The sequence below is a fragment of the Chinchilla lanigera genome, unplaced genomic scaffold, assembly GCF_000276665.1.
Source record: "Chinchilla lanigera isolate Chin_1 unplaced genomic scaffold, ChiLan1.0 scaffold00085, whole genome shotgun sequence".
NCBI classification, from domain to species: domain Eukaryota; kingdom Metazoa; phylum Chordata; class Mammalia; order Rodentia; family Chinchillidae; genus Chinchilla; species Chinchilla lanigera.
The window spans coordinates 4,942,257-4,958,278 of record NW_004955486.1 but is presented as its reverse complement, the minus strand read 5'-3'; the positions used below and the strand labels follow the sequence as shown (position 1 = coordinate 4,958,278).

General features: G+C 47.0%; 1 protein-coding gene across 1 annotated transcript in view; it reads right to left on the bottom strand.

Moving 5' to 3' along the window:
* Window positions 1–2,585: 2,585 nt before the first annotated feature.
* Window positions 2,586–16,022, bottom strand: part of Errfi1 (ERBB receptor feedback inhibitor 1) — a 14,551-nt gene continuing 1,114 nt past the window's right edge. Inside the window, exons 2-4 of the mRNA XM_005404060.2 lie at window positions 6,220–6,411; window positions 6,036–6,112; window positions 2,586–5,206 (exon numbers count right to left, since the gene is read on the bottom strand). Coding sequence (XP_005404117.1) covers window positions 4,020–5,206; window positions 6,036–6,112; window positions 6,220–6,341 — 1,386 coding nt within the window. The 5' untranslated portion in view covers window positions 6,342–6,411 and the 3' untranslated portion in view covers window positions 2,586–4,019. The remainder of the gene's footprint in view (window positions 5,207–6,035; window positions 6,113–6,219; window positions 6,412–16,022) is intronic.

Here is a 16,022-nt window from a genome sequence, read left to right as displayed (position 1 = left end):
TACTAACGTCCCCCTCCTCCAAAAAAGGTTTTATCTTCCCAGGTACAGCGGGTATCATGTATCTTTATATGACATCTTTTAAAGTTTCATTAACTTTTTACAAAATGCCTAACAGAAGCCAAAATTAATTTTTAAATTAACTGTTAACAACAGAACTGAAGTTCTTTTCTTATTTTGAGACAGGTTCTTGCTATTTAGCCTAAGCTGGCCTCGAACTCATGGTGATCCATCTTCGTGCCTCAGCCTCCTGAGTCTGGAGTTATTATAGGCATGTGCCACCACACCCAGCCTAAAGTTCATCTTGATAGTAACTTCTTCAAAATAAAGAGTATCGGGCCAGTGTTCGTTTCCGGATGTGATAATGTTATCACTGGTGAACTCGGGAATGATGACAGAGAACCTTCCCTATTTTTGAAAGGTGAGTCTGTAACTATTGCAAGATAAAGTTTAAAAACCTTATACATGAAACAACTGTGGGACGCTTTGCGCACTTTTAAGGAAGAAAGCTCCAGTACACCCTAAGACTATTAATTATGTGAGGAAATTAGGAACTAAAATGGAGAAGTTTACAGCGTGTTTTGACTTTGGGGCTGGGGATGTAGCTCGGCAGCGGGGTGAACGCTCGGTGCGTACAAAGCCCCAGGTTCACTCTCCAGCACCATCGCCACCAACAGGGAAACAGATTCCTGACCCAGCAGACCTTCGGACATGGCTCTTTGTAATGAACTCTGAATTATTTTGGAAGATTTTTCCCACCTTTTAACAAGGCCCCTCTTAAAGGTAGTTGTTTCTTAACGGAGTTAAGACAGCTCTTGAGACCTAGAGGGAAATAAGCAACAAACAGTCCCGCTTGTCAGCATGGTTTTGAAGTTTGCTGGACTAAGGCAGGCAACCCGGTTCCCGCAGGCGGGGAGCAACAGGGTCTGTCAGCCACACCGAGCTGGCTTCCGAAGGGGCCCTCCCAACCTCGGCGCCCGCGTCCAGCGTGCTGTGGCGTGGTCACAAGTACTGACGAGGAGTGCTGGGCTTGGAGACTGAGCGGCCAGCACCTGTCTGGCTTCCCTAACTTAGGCCAGGACACAGCTACCACTCTGGGTCTCTGAGCGCCTGGCACTGCCTAAGCCACAGCTCATCAGAGCGGCAGCCGAGGGCTGGCGGGGCCGAGACCGAGCTGGCCGTGGGGCTCCCGAGCTCCGCCTGCTCGGGTGCCAGCTGGGGACCCCGGGGCGGGCACGCGGCCCTGCACTGCTCCAGCTGTGGGCCATCAGCATGGCAGCAAGCACATCTGTGTGGCTGGGGAAAACGACAGGAAAAGGATATTCTTGCAAAATCAAGAAAAAGTGCAAAGAAGGACGAAAGCTGATCTAAAGATATTCTTAACTGCGAGACCAAGGAAAGGCAGGGGACCGGCGCTGCAGAGGAAGAGCTGAAGTGCTGCACCCGGAGTGCTGTACCCGGTCACCCAACAAGCATTCACAGCCACCCGGGCCAGGCGGGCAGAGGGAGGCCTGGAGCCCCGGCCCCCGGTGCGAGACCCTCCTCCTGCTGGGCCTCGCTGCCTCTGCCTCCGAGGGAGCTGCTGAAGCCACCATCAATCCCGTCTCCCCGCGTGGCCCTCGCCTCTTTTTCTACTGCAGCCTTCGCCTCCAGGGTCCCCGTCCATTCTGCCCCTCTGCAGCTCCCACAGCAGCCCGCTCACCTTTTCCAAGACACATCACACCACGCTCCCTGCTGCCGGGAGCTCCTGAGCAGTGCCCACTGCCCTCATCCCTTGCCCACCCTGGCCCTGCCTCGGATTGCAGCTTTCCTGCTCCAGGGCCTCACGCAGGCAGGCAGCAGACTCACTTCCTCTGCTTACACCCCCCAGCTCACCTCAGCTTCCCTCCGTCACCTGTCACCTCTGCTCATAACTCATCTACGCCTGCCCTAGGCTGTACGCTTTAATCCCGTAAAGGACTCCTCTTTTCCCAGGCTCTGGCTCGTGAGCAGTGCCACTGTCTGTTCAGTGCGGTCTCCACCCGTACTGCCAGACACAGAAGACCACAAACACGCTCACGGAGGGGCCCTCACTAGGACTCTGTTACTGCTGTTTATGTGCAGCTGTACTGCCCCCCGACTTCCCCAGTGAGAAAGCGGGAGCAGAGCCTTCTCGTCACCTGCCCCCACGCAGAGCGAGGCAGTGGTGGAGCTTCAGCCCAGGCCATCCCATCGGAGCCGCCCTCCTGAGCGCGCCAGACGTAATGCAGGGGCTGCCACCCCCACCCAAGAAGCGAGGAACCGGGGATTCCGACCCAGTCTGTATCACCATGCTGGTTCCTTGCACTGCATTTTCCTCGATGGGGACCTCCAAGTCCCCCCGATCCTGTAACTTTTGACAGCAATACCAGAATCAAGTTCATGTTCTTCATTACAGGTAAATGCGAATAGCTCACTTTCACTGTAATTTTATAATAAAGGCCCTCAACCTGACTTTTAGGAAGTGATAGTAAGTTCCGACATAAACCTCAAAGAACCGTCCCTCCCGTTAGAAATGATAAGGTTGTCAAACTGAGACATTTTATAAGAGTTTAAGGCAAGAAACATTATTGATGGTGTCATAAATAAGTATTATAACTTTATTAAAATGAAAAGACAATATTCAAAATAATGCAACAAAATGAATAAAATCCTTTGTCCAATACTGTACACATAATGCAGAAATCAGTGCATTTTTCTAAAGCATGTTTTAACCTTCATTTAGTTCATACTAAAATAAGCTTTAAATAGCTCAAATAGTATCATTCAGCAGTTTAAACTGTAAACAGCTTGTTTAACTGTTAAGAGAACATCGCAGTCATGTTCCTCTGTTAGCGAGCACCTTCTCTTTCGTGCTTATCCAACAAGATAAACGCGGCACAGGATGTGAAGACAGGAACACGAGCTGGGTCTGGGGGCAGCGAAGCAGCCAGCCGTGAGGGTGTTCAAAGCAGGACGATGCCGATGTGACCTCTGGCATTAAGACATACCATGCTCTTGCTCAGAAGTGTTTTACTGAAAAAGCAAACAATTCCCAGGAAATACTGAATAGGAACCAGCAACACAAGACCAGCTTGTGTTGTATTTGTTTATTAATACAGTCTAAAAAAACAAAAACAAAAAACACAACACACATCCCCACACAGTAACTCCATCGCAGCTACCTGCTCCATCTCTTTGTAGAAGGGACACCCTGAACCCCGGTGCCTGGCACGCCTGTGTCTGACTTGGACAGGTCCCACTGTCCCTCGGCCCACACCGCAAGGGGCCACTTCCCTGCACCAAGTCAGCGGACGCTGTAAGGAAAGTTACTGGCAGATACTCTTTGTTCAAGATGTGACACATGTACAGGTAGTGATACGGTTCCAGACAAGCTGCTATCCCTCCGCTCAACAAGACAAAAAACAAAACCTGGAAGTACGAAGCCTTGGGATGATTTTGAAACTAGGCAGGTACAGACATGGTCAAGAACGTGCGCCCTGCCCTCGATGGAGAAGACTACTTGCAAAAATAAATGAACAAAATCTAGCAGGCCTAAGAGCCAGAAATCTTCAAACTAGTAACTAAACAAAAACAATTTTTTTGAATGATTCTGATCTAAAGAATACTGCTTTTTTCTTCCATTTGCTCAATTTCGGGTCTATCGGGAGCCACTTTCTGGATTTCCATTACTCTGAATATATATTACTCTAAGACAGTAACTAATGGTTAACCTGCAGCTATGGGCTAGGGTTACACCACAAGTTTATACATAGGCGTATAGTGTAGCATGTAAGAAGCCTCCCCGTCCTTCCCTTCCCACGGTCACATCTTTAAATTACAAACTTGAATAAACTTTTCTCAGCACAACAGCACCTCACGACTGCTCTCGCAACTGTTCTCCTCAGCACAGAGTTCAGCTGTTCCATTCTGCAATCTGACAGACTGTTCGGGGCGAACCCCAAACCGGAAAACGGAGAACCACCTGTTCCTGCGTCACTTCCGCTGCACCATGAGCCCCGAGTCTAAGGAGAAACCACATAGGACAAGTGTTTGCGCTTCGTGTGGCCGCCCAGCTCCGGCTTTGTCTTAGAGTCCATCTTTTCTGTGGCCGAAACCACACCATAGTCAGCAGGGAGCGGCTGGACTTGGGTGCTGGGGTTTGCTTCTTCCGCTTCCCTAAAGAACTTCTCGTACCTGTCCAGGTACGGGGGCCGCTCGGGTAGCAGGTAGTAATGCGTGGAGCTCACCTTCTTGCCGTTCTCAATGATGGGCAGGATGCAGGGAACTTTGTTGGCAGAGCCCTCACTGTTCTGTCTCTGCAGGGCCTTGCTGCTGACGTACTTGGGGTCCGGAGCAAAGCTCTGGGTCGGGGGCATGACCCCGTTGAGGTAAGACGGAAGGCTTTTGGGGCTCGGCGTGCGCGAGTTGCTCCGGGACAAAGGTTCTCTTGGGGGGACTTTGGGAGGCCTGTCCTCGTCACTGTAGGTGCTGGAAGTCACCTCTGCTGACCACCTCCTGTAATCCGGCTTCACTGGCCGGGGAGGGATGGGAACCCTGGGGGGGACCTCAGGCTTGTCTTCATCGGAGTTAGGCGAAGCTCTGTGCGTGTAGCTGGATATGCGGATGGCGGGCTTGTTGAAGGAGCCGGCAGGGCCCGAGTGAGACCTCCTTAACCTGCGGTGGGCCTGAGGGGGAGGAGGATTGGGACTGGGGACCCCTCCATTTTGGTCAGACTCGCAGCTGAGATCTGCTGCAGAAACGCTGGGGGTGTCAAAGTAGGCATAGTTGATCTGTCCACACCCGCGGAAGCTGCGCCTGCCAGGAAGGTCATATCTGAAATCGGAGAGCGTGCAGTCTTCCAGGAGGAAGTCGGTGTCCGAGCTGGTCAGGAACTCTACCTCACAGTCCGTCTCGTCCAGAGAGAGGTCTTCGGAGATGGGCAGCGGAGGCAGGGGCCTGGAGCCCCGCTCGCAGAGCGCCGCGCAGGGGAAGAGCGAAGAAGGGCAGGTTTTTACCGGGGTGAGTGGAGGAGTGGAGGTGCAGACCCCATTCACCGAGAGTTTCTTCAAGCCACACACGACTTGGTTCTCTTCGCGCTGCCCCAAGCTCTCACTTGGGGGAACGACGAGAGGGGGCAGGCTGGACTTGTGAGAGGGCCCGACCGCCGCCAAGTGGTGGCCGTTCACCGGAGCGGACTGTGCGGGGAGCCCTGGAATGGACAGGGGGTGTTCGTAAGATCGAGGCCCCCGCTACCTCGGGGAGACCAAGCTCTGGCAGCCCCGCTGGAGACACCCACGGCAGCACCTCAGGCTAATCAGAGCCACAGGATGGTGAACGCACGTGACCTGGTTCAAAGAACACGGTATCTCCTCCATCTCCCTTGGACATGCGCACAGCACACACCCACACGTCTCGGGCAAGTTCCGTGACGCATGCAGAGTGTGCAGAGGGCGAGCAGCATGTAATTTCCCTGAGTGCCGTGCTATACCAGCCTTGCTATTCAAGACACGCAGCAATACAGGGCAGGCTGGGTGCGTGAGGTAAGGGAAGGTCCTCACTGCCAGCGCATCGCACTACTGACAGAATGGACTCGCTGGCAATGAGATTCCCTGATGAGCAGCTCGGCAAAAATCTAAGGAACATACTGTTCCCATCCACAGAACTATACACACGCAACTTTCTAAGCCAGATGAACATTCAGACTACTTTCACCTGACACTTTCAAACACGAGATCTTGTCCAAAGTTTCAAAAGGTTAAGCATGCAAAGCAGCTGGAGAGAACTCACTCCTGAATGGGAGAGACCAGACTCCCACAGTTCTCAGTAGGAGCCTGTGCCTGCGGATAAAGGCAGCGCACCGTACTATCAGGTCCAGAAAAACATAATAATTACCTTCAGAATCTGTTGCCACTAGGGGTCAGACTATTGTTGGACATAGCTCAGGTTCCACTTTTTTAAAATGCCGCAGGCCTGTCAGGTTCCCTCTTCCCAGGCCCGCGTCCCCCGCGCCCAGGGTACCAGGGTACCAGGATACGTACTGACAGACGGCAGGTGCTCCGGGGCTGGCGAGTTCAGACTGTAGGCCATGGTGATGGGGTCGATGTTTAAGAAAGTACTGAAAGGGGAGAAAGGACAGAGCTCAGTCACACTCGAACACCACATTCTCTGCACGGCCACATCACACTGCCTCACAGAGGCCGGCCCGGCGCAGCCTCCACTTACTTTTCAAACTCACTGCGACTGCCCCAGCAGGTCTTCATATTCCCCAGGGCCTGGCCGTTGTGTAGAAATCCGGTCTTTAATGGGACTCGAATCTCCTGAGCAGCGACTCCTGCTGTGGACATTGTGCTTATTCTGGGATGCTTCCAAGTCTGTGAAGCCCAGGGTTTGAAGTCAACCCGTAGCTTGCATTCCCTAAGGGGGAGAGGAGAAGAGAGAGCAGAATCAGGGCAACAATTCAGAAACGTGTTTGTCAGGGTACTCTAACTTACGGCATAAATAGGTTATGTTAGGGAACGTGAGGGGTGTAGAATAGAAAAATTCAGTTGCAGGCCTTCACCTCTTACTTCTCGTGAGGGTCAATGCACACCCTGATATTATGCAGACATCAACACAGATCTATATATCTGTACGTGTACCTAGCTATCTAGCTATCTGAATCCAAGATTCGGAAATGCTTCCACAGAGTGAGGACCAACCCACCAACAGAAAAACAGATCAGGCTCCCCTTCCGAAGGGAACCCTTTGGAAAGCACCCCAACCCCTGCACCCCATTAAACCAACCTTCTAAGGCAGGGATGGCGAATGATTTAGGGTCACATGCCCGAACTATAACTCGAAACTCAGAGTGAGTGTGAACACTGCCATTAAACCTGAATACTGAGGTTTTAGTTTAGAGAAGAAATAACCCTACATTAACACCTTTTGTCTTAAAAGAACATGCCTGCCATAGTCTCACCACCACTGTTCTAAGGCCAGGCTGTACTGGGCAAGACGCACAAAGTGAGTCTGGCTTACTTTCCCCAAGCTAACAAAGTAAATTCAGAAAAATACTGTCTTGCATACTGCAGACCTGATATACAGTAAAACCTGACACTTCAACAAGAGTCTGCAGTCCTGGTGCCTGACTGCCTGGCAGCCTAGCACCTACTTGGTGTCTGTATTGGCCATGGAAGACGTTCTCCAGTTCTTACTTTCTCAAGAAATCGTTCTATGTGAAGATTCTAATTTCCATTATCCTGTGAAAGTCAGGTTTTGCCAGAGTACTGGCTTCGGTGATAGCCTGGGACTGAGTCCTCCCTCCCTTTCAAAGACAAACTTAAAAGGCACATTCTTTACATTCTCCCTCCTCAAATGCCCAGATTTCATGTCTTTGCCTCACTGCAAAATCCAAAGGCTAAATAAGTACATTTTTATCAAACTTTAGGAGCCCCTTTCTTGTCAAGTGTTACAGTCTGGAGTCCTCATAGTCTCTTTTTAATTTACTTTTTTAATATTTGTCACATGAAGTACGAACTAGCACCCATTTCACTGCCTTAAGATATTCTCGTTTAGTTCCTCAGACACTAGGACACTGTCAACTATCTGCATGAGGACCCTTTGGGGAAGTGTCCATATAAATGACAACACTTTCTCGCTCTCACTAAGTATCTGCACACCTGCCAAGCACTGGCGCCAGGCTAAAGACTGCGGATGCCATGACGGTGACTACGACGCCTCTGCGGGGGGGTGGGGCACGCGGGTTTTTATAATTGCTCAACAACTTAAAAATCTAGTATTTACAAATCTGTCACCTCTTACTAGACTGTGGGCTCGGGAACAGAGGCTGCGCCCCAACCACCTTTTAATCATCGCATTAGTCGGTGCTCGAAGGGTAGGTGTTAAAGGAAAGACTGTACCACGCCATCTAATTCCTATCATCCCTATCAACGGAGCAGATACAGTGTGTAAGACGAAGAGCTAAGAAAACACAAGTGTTTATGACTTGTGTGTTTTTCATATTAAAAAGGAATGTGGAGACAGCAATGTTCTACGGGTTAAAGGCTTCAGCGACAAGGGGAGTGGGTGCCAGCTACCGATTCTCTGCATCTCCTCACCCAGCCAGCAGCTGTTTGGACGTGCTAGGCAGAGATTTTACGATAGGTTTAAAATATTTAAAATAGCCAAGCATTATTTTTCTTAAATCTGGCTTCTCAAAGATACATTAAAAAAAAATTAAAAATTAAAAAAAATCTGCCACTGAAGAAATCTCAATCATTGGGAGATCTTCGAGGGTTGGTTTTTGGAGTACGAAACGGAACAAACATGTTAGTTACTATCAGGTAAAGCTATCTCAAAATTTAAAAACCAATGTACAAAAGTGATCAGCCTTCCTCTCTGGGTACTTAGCCCAGTGGTTTACTGTGCTTTTTCTAAGCATTCTACAAGCACCAGCAAGACTACAGGGAAAGTACTTGTGGTGATATAAAAAAATGAAAGGCAAGATAGGGAAAGAATATGGTATTTAAGTAGTTTGGAAGCACATGTTTGAAGATTGTTCATTTAGATTACAGAAAAATGCTGTGGGGGTTCTGGAGGCCCAACCCCCACCTGTCGGCAAGCCAACGAGTACTACTAGTAATTACTGTGTCAGCCTCCTAGTGCCATCTAAATCTGCAGCTTTCAACAGAACGATTGTGTAACGATGGCCTCTGCTGAAATTGCCTTGGAATTCTAAACTTACATTTCAATGGTCACTTAAAATTATTTATACGTTCTAGAAAAAGTTATTTTTTATTCATTGTTTCCATCACCTACTTGTTAGCTTTCTTAAGAAAAAAATTTTTTTAGTATAAAAAGAATTGTGTTCACTAAGCCAGCTCACTTCTGACCACAATAGTGTCTTTGTGTATTCATAGAAGGTGACCTGCCTCTACATTTCAATGGGGAATTGTGAATGGGCCGTGTTATGAAACTGTCCGAACTTCCTACTCGCTTGCATGGGAGAAATGAGGAGGGCGATATAATTGCCATATTCTCTTCTTCAGGAAAATAACTTCAAGCTGGAGATCCAAAAAGAGCAATATCCCATAGATTTGGAAGAAAATTTTTAAAAAATTGTTCTTCAGACTATAAATTGAGGGCATGAAACCACCTGAAATGCTTTTCTACCTCTCTGAAAACCCAGTATTCAGTCTGTATGCTGTGTGTGCATGTGAGTGTGTGTGTGTGACAGAGAGAGAGCGCGCGGACAGAGAAGACAGAGGAGAGGGAAGGAGACAGACAACAATCAATTTGGCCAACTGCAAACTAGAAAGAAATCCTGCTCCAGTGAAATCTAGCGCTGCATGTGTCAAATTCTACCTGGCTCCTTGTAACTGGAAATTAGTTCCTCTTTACAATTCATTAATTAAACAACTGCAAAAAAGTGACCTATTTAGGGCAAAATCCATACTTGGAAGGACAAGATGGCATTGTTATGAAATGCAAAAACTGAAAAGGGAGTGTTAATCCAGGCAGCATGGTGTAGACTAGGACCCAAATAACATAGCAATGACAGCTTTCCTCACAATCATGAACTACCTTTTTAGCAAGTCAAAAATGCACTTAAATACCAGTTCCAGACAGGGACTGCCTTCTTCTGTTCACATCACTGACTTTCATCTTAATTCAAGGAGAGGGGAGGGACCTTAAATCCTGTGGGTTTTGAGGGTCTCATTTTATTCTCTCTCCACCCTCTCCCCTTCTTGGCCAAGTTTTAACTCACTTCCGTGGCTCCAGCTCTACAGAGATGGTCCCTGAATAGATAGTTCCAGCCTGGCCTGAGCTTCAACTCTGCATTTCCTATTGTCCAGTGATTATCCTTCCACTTGGATAGGCGGCTGGCATTTAAACTCTGTAAACCAGACTCCTCTTTTCGCTTCCTTCGCAACCCCCACACCAGTTTGGAGGGTCACACATCTATCTAGAAGCACAGCTCCCAACCCGAGTCAAGGCTGATGCATACTCAACCTGTTCTCAACCTGATTCTCCTCCCAGTTTTCAGCACCCATCTGCCCCAAGTCCGAAGATAACCTGCACTGCACACCGGTATGGGCTCCACCGCCCCCAGGGACACCACTCAAACCAGCCTCTTTCCCTGCTCAAGAACCTTCCAAGGCGCCCAAATAAAACCTCCCCCTGGCATGCATGCACGCCTTCACATACCTGTGTCACCATAAAAAATACTCTAAACAAAGGCAGTCTTGCTACTTATATAATTATATATTTTATATGCAGCCGTGACAATTCCTTTTCAGCTGTGTGGCCCAGGCAAGCCAGGTGGTCCAACCCACCCGCTGTGAAGCCTCCGCGTAGCCCTGGCCGGGTCCTGGCCTGCTTCTGCCTCTGTTGTTGAGTTTCTGCTTCTCCAAATCTGAATCCCACTGAGCCCTCAGGCCCACTCCTCTCCCACTGCCCTCCCCTAACCTCCCTCCGGGGAAAGCAGCGTTTCTGTCCTCGGGTTGTTGTGCTGGGCCGGTTTCCCCTCCATCCTCCAGATCCCCATCCTAGCAGCATTTACTTGTAGTTCACAGTGATTAAGCAGACACCAACAAGGCACCCACCCTGTCTAAAAGTCATTCCACACAGGCTGTGCGTCAGATGAGAGCTAAGAGGGACAAAGTGAAGACCTGCGAGGGACACAGGGGCTGTGCCACGCGAGGGGCCTGCCGGCAGTAACACAACCACCTCATGGACCCTAAATTCATTTTCAAAACCCAAGTGGACAGCTTTCTAAATTGACTTCTGTCTGTTACTGTGGATTTGCTTGAAGCCATTAGGGGAGGGTTTTCCGAAACAATGAATTTCACCTTTTCTTAACACACTACTCCTTCTGGACTACAACGCACCTACTGTGCTTTTACTACTAAATTTAAGGTAACCTTCCTTTAAAAAAAAAAAGTTACACCCAAGTCATTGCACTGCACATCTTCTTGATTAAGGTGAAATCACCTGCCTTTAGCTTACAGATAGTCTCTCTGAAAGTACTTTTTAAAAAATACACACACACACACACACACACACTACCGGGCTACCTTAAGGCAGTAACCTAGATATGCTCACCTTACCACCAGATCTCATTAATAAATCTCAGGAGCAATCCACAAGAGGAGGAGGGGCACATTTTTGTCATACAACTCATCCAGTTCTGCCCAGTGCTTCCTTATTTAAGAGTGTGATGTAATTTCCTTCTTCAGTCTGGTTCTAGAACCTGATTTCTGTTTGTTTAGGGTGATAAATGGTCTTTTCAGCTGCATTTAACAATTACCTACATAACTACTTCCATAACCAGGGAAGACATAAGGTAACTATATTTACAACCAAAATTTAAAAAAGAAAACTGATTAGCAACATGACACATTCCATGACTTTAGGTCCTCCCCCAATACACCAATGTCTGTGGGTTTATACTCATTTAAAAAATGTCACCATTTGAGAAAATACAAAAAACAAAAACAAAAACCCACTATCTGACTATGATTAATGTCTAAAGCACTAGGAAACCAGGATGTTCAACAAATTAACATTCAGCTTATCTGCTGCATGGAATTTTATTAATAGCCTGAAAAAAACCTGCTTGATACTCATCTATATATTCAGTGTTTATGATGGTTACAGTGTTGTGTGACCCGAGTTTACTTACTGAAAGCAAAAGAATAATCTACAGAGATTTTTCAAAAACAAAGGCTCCAATTCAGTTTTTTAGATTTCATTTTTAATAGGTTATGATTTAGGGGTAGGAAAAGAAAAGAGGACGCAAGTTAAAAAAATTTCCTTCATTGTACTCTGCTACCATGGAAAAGCAGGAATTGCCCTTAAAATTAAACGTAGGGATGACTTTTAGAATAAAGTACAATTAAAGTACTCCTGAATGAACTCAAGCACAACTGGCTTGTTTCAGTGATCGACAACGCAGCCTGAAATGGTGCAAATGCACATCTGTGCCTGCATTTGGGGCGCCACTCCTCGGAGGGTCACTCCTCGGAAGCCCCTAAACAGGACCAGCACATTAAGGCCCATTTGTAGGTGGTGCAATGGAAGCAACAAAGCAAAAAATTTGTCTTCAGACTATCAAAATCAAAATTAAATGACATGATTTCTTCAACAATTCAGAAACTTTCCAGCAAGTATTTTAAGAAATGGCAAGCTCACAAAAACCACTCGCGCAGCCGCCATAATCAATAGCCTTTTGATGCACTGGCCCCACACAATGCACATATGACTGCAGAAAACCAGAGAGCAGAAACGTATCATCTTCTTCCTTTCCTACAGAGCACAACAATACTTCTAATACAAACAGACACATATTCCCTTTTGACACACACATACAATAGATTTCTAACTGTGAAAGATCTGTGAAATCCATTGAATCTTAATGACAATGAACACAATGGCCTAATGACGGGAAGTGAGTCTTTAAAACTTCACATTTATTTAACAAGCATTTAGGTTACCCAATGGGTAACTCTGGATTGCTACAATTAACATACAACCATTAATAATAACTAGCATCCATGGACGCTTATCTGCCAGGCACTGGATGCTGTGCCTGCTTCAAGTATGTTTACTCAATCCTCTCCCTAGCCCGGCCATGGGTTTCCACTACTACTCTCATTTACACAGGAGCTGGAGGCACAGAAAATTAAGAAAGCTGCTCCAGGTGGAAGCTGGTGATCCAGAGGCCAGGTGGACGTGAGGAAGGTGGCTTCCAAGTCCAGGCTTTGACCACTGTACAACTGCCCTCTCCGGCAGTCGCCTGGGGATAAGATCTCATCTAGCACAATGCCTGACTTTTACGGACAGTGTACAGACATTTGGTGGCGGGGAAGATTGTGCTTGGTAACAGTTTTCATGGGCAGGGATAATCTGGAACCTAAGGAAATTTTACTTCAGCTCCCTTAAATATTCCTATGACATCATTAATTGTGCTTTTGGCTCATGCATGTAAAATGGGTGTGTTATGGTATCAACCTGACCACCTACAACCATTAGCAACAATTCTCTCCGAGCTCTCAATTTTTAATGACACTCTGATACCCCACTGCACAAAATCTGTCATACCTCCGTGTTTGATATAGTATAGGTCTGACTTGACTTGTCAAAGGGAATACTACACACACCCTACAGGCCTTCCACAATACCCTACCACAGTGTGGACCCCAGTGAGGACCTGGTAGCCAGATTCTGTTGTAAAATCCACAATTGAGCACCTCGTGTTGCAGGGCACTCTACAAATTACAAAGCACTTCCTTACACATTGTCTCACTTGATCCACACAACACCCCTCTAAGAGCAAGGATTAGGATCTCCATTTTGCAAGTCAGGAAATGAAGTGAGGCATGAGCAGAGCCATCAGGGCTCTTCTCTGTAAGTCAGGGCTTCCCTGGGACACTTTCGTGACCTTTCCTCTCTACATGTCCTCAGCTTTCTCCTAACAGTCCTGTGTGTAATTGCAGAGACTGAAGCAAAGGACTGCTAAGTGCTAGATGCAGAGATGCGTACTGGACTCAACTCTGTGCTCCTCTCAAATTCTTAGAGGCAAGGACTAATTCTTTTCACACAGACACTGATTCTGGACTAGGTACTGTAAGAAGTGATGAAGACAGAGATGCTGCCTGTGAAGTATCTGAGTTATGAGTAGCAGGGATGACAGATACGCAAGCAACTTCAGCAAATGCAGACCAAGGTAACTTTCAAGGAAAGCAGCTGGGGACTGCGACAGCATAGGGAGGTAGACTAGAACACTGTTTACACAGGTGTTTAGGGAAGGTCTAGCTGAGCAGGTGCCTTAAAACCAAAATCTGAAGGATGAAAAAGAAGTAGCCATTGAGAAGAGTTTTAAGAGCCTTCTACACACAGCGACACACATAGCGAACAGTGTTTTCTAAAAAACAATCTCTAATTAGGCAAGTTTCCTATGTCTTCCAGCCCTTACCGTTCTATTGTTTCTGGGTTTGGACTTTGTCTTATGTAGTCCAAGTCCCACATGTTAAAGATACGTTCACGGAGGCCTGCAAGTGTGGCCTGTGTGTAATACCACTGATCTATGGCATAAGGGACTGGACCAGAGGATCAATGAAAACCCCAAATCTCAGAATCTTTCCTCCTCTCACCTTATGAAATCTGAATCCCACACTAATTTTTTCTACCTTAACACTAATTCTGTTAAGCTAGTGACTTACAGTCAGGACCCTGAAACTCACCAGTTTTATCTACCTTTATAAGTGTGTTTACACTATGTGAATAATACCAGAATACCACAACTGGATCGTGTTTATCTAGTGAGGCGGTTACTCATTAGCTTTTATACAGCACGGCCAAACACTTGCAAAGGACGCTAAGTGTATCCTGAGGATGCGGTACCAGTTCACACTCACTGAGAATAATAGCAAGAGCTTTGCTGGTACTGGCAGCTGCGACATTCAGATCCCACTGCGACATTCAGGGCACCACCTTTCCCTCCTCTGCTCAGCTTCCTAAAGCAACCTGGCGGTATGCTGACGATCAGGTCAGTTTCCAGCATGTTAGATTGGACCTGTAATTTAGGCAACTTGCTTTTAAAAGCTACCATTAGTATAAGCAGAAAGGAAGTATCATCTAGTTTAACTCGAGAGGCAGCAGTGAGGAGTTATTTTCATACAAAAACTCAGGACTACAGCTTAATTACACCTCACAGAAGGGTAACCAGAACCTACTGTGTACTGAAAATAAAGAACAACGTACTAAAAAACAATTTTGCCTGTCAAAATTACGAATAATTTCAGACATTTCATAACAACCATAAAAAAGATTTACTTTCCAACCCTTATCAGTGACAGAGCCCTACAATGTAAAACATGCCTTCCTTCATTTATTTATCAGCATCAGTTACGTGCAAGGCTGTGCAAGATAAAAGCTGTACAAGGCAGGGTTCCTGCCCTGAAGGAGTTTACCGTCTAATACATCTGCCAGGTTATAACTTGATAGCTGAAGACTTCTACCACCTACTAGCAAAGTGTCCAGCAGAACACACAGGTGCTGGTGGGGGGAAACCTCTACAGGAAATGAGGGGAAGGACCCCATCTGAAACCCATGTAAAAACCTTTAATATTTAGAAATGGGATAGGCTGATGACATACTTATAATCTATCACAGCCAACAGGTTAGCAAGAAATCAGCTTCTTCTATTTTGTCTTTGAAAACTTTTGCTGATACACTACCTAGAGACTGTCTTCCATCTCTGTAAGCACAATGTCTCACGAAACTGTAATTAGAGAAATGTAAAGAAATAGTTTTTTTTAAGTCAAGGCTAAGAGAGAACGCAGATGTTTCAGTCTCAACAAACGTACACCCACTGCATCCCTACAGATTTATACAAGCTTGAAACTGCAGAACATTTGTTCTCCAGGAGGAAAAAAAAAAAAGGCATTTTAAACCTCACCTTTCTTCACCCCTGACAGTTGCCTAGAAACCAGTCCTGCCCTACCTGTGGTGCAGGTGTACCTCAAGTCACCAACACATCTCTTTTAAAGCTACAGCCTCTTCTGACTGCACTTAAGTTTATGACTAACAATCTATTCACATTTTTATCAGGTACGAGACTGGTTTCTTTCAAGCAATGATGAAATCCTAATGAAGACCTACCAAGCACCAATACAGCTCCAATCATGGTTCAGGAATCACCTAATTTGTACAAGGACACCATACACGTATAAAAACACGAAATTCCCAATAGGCGTCCACGTTCTGAACACGAAACCCCGCAGTTCCCTTCCTTTTGAAGCAGTAAAGACATTCAGAGCAAGGAATCACGTTTCCAGGCGAGGAGGAAGGCAACATGGAGCAACTTGGGACGAATTTAAAAATTCAGATTTAGGAAATGACCGTGGGTCGCCCAGAGATGCGGGACCCGGGCTGGCCGCGACCGAGAGCTGGGGCGAACCGCGGACGCAGGCAGCGAGCTCTCGGGCAGGATCTGCGGGCACGCGGGGCTGGAGGCTGGGAACGCGGAGGCGCGGGGCCCCAGC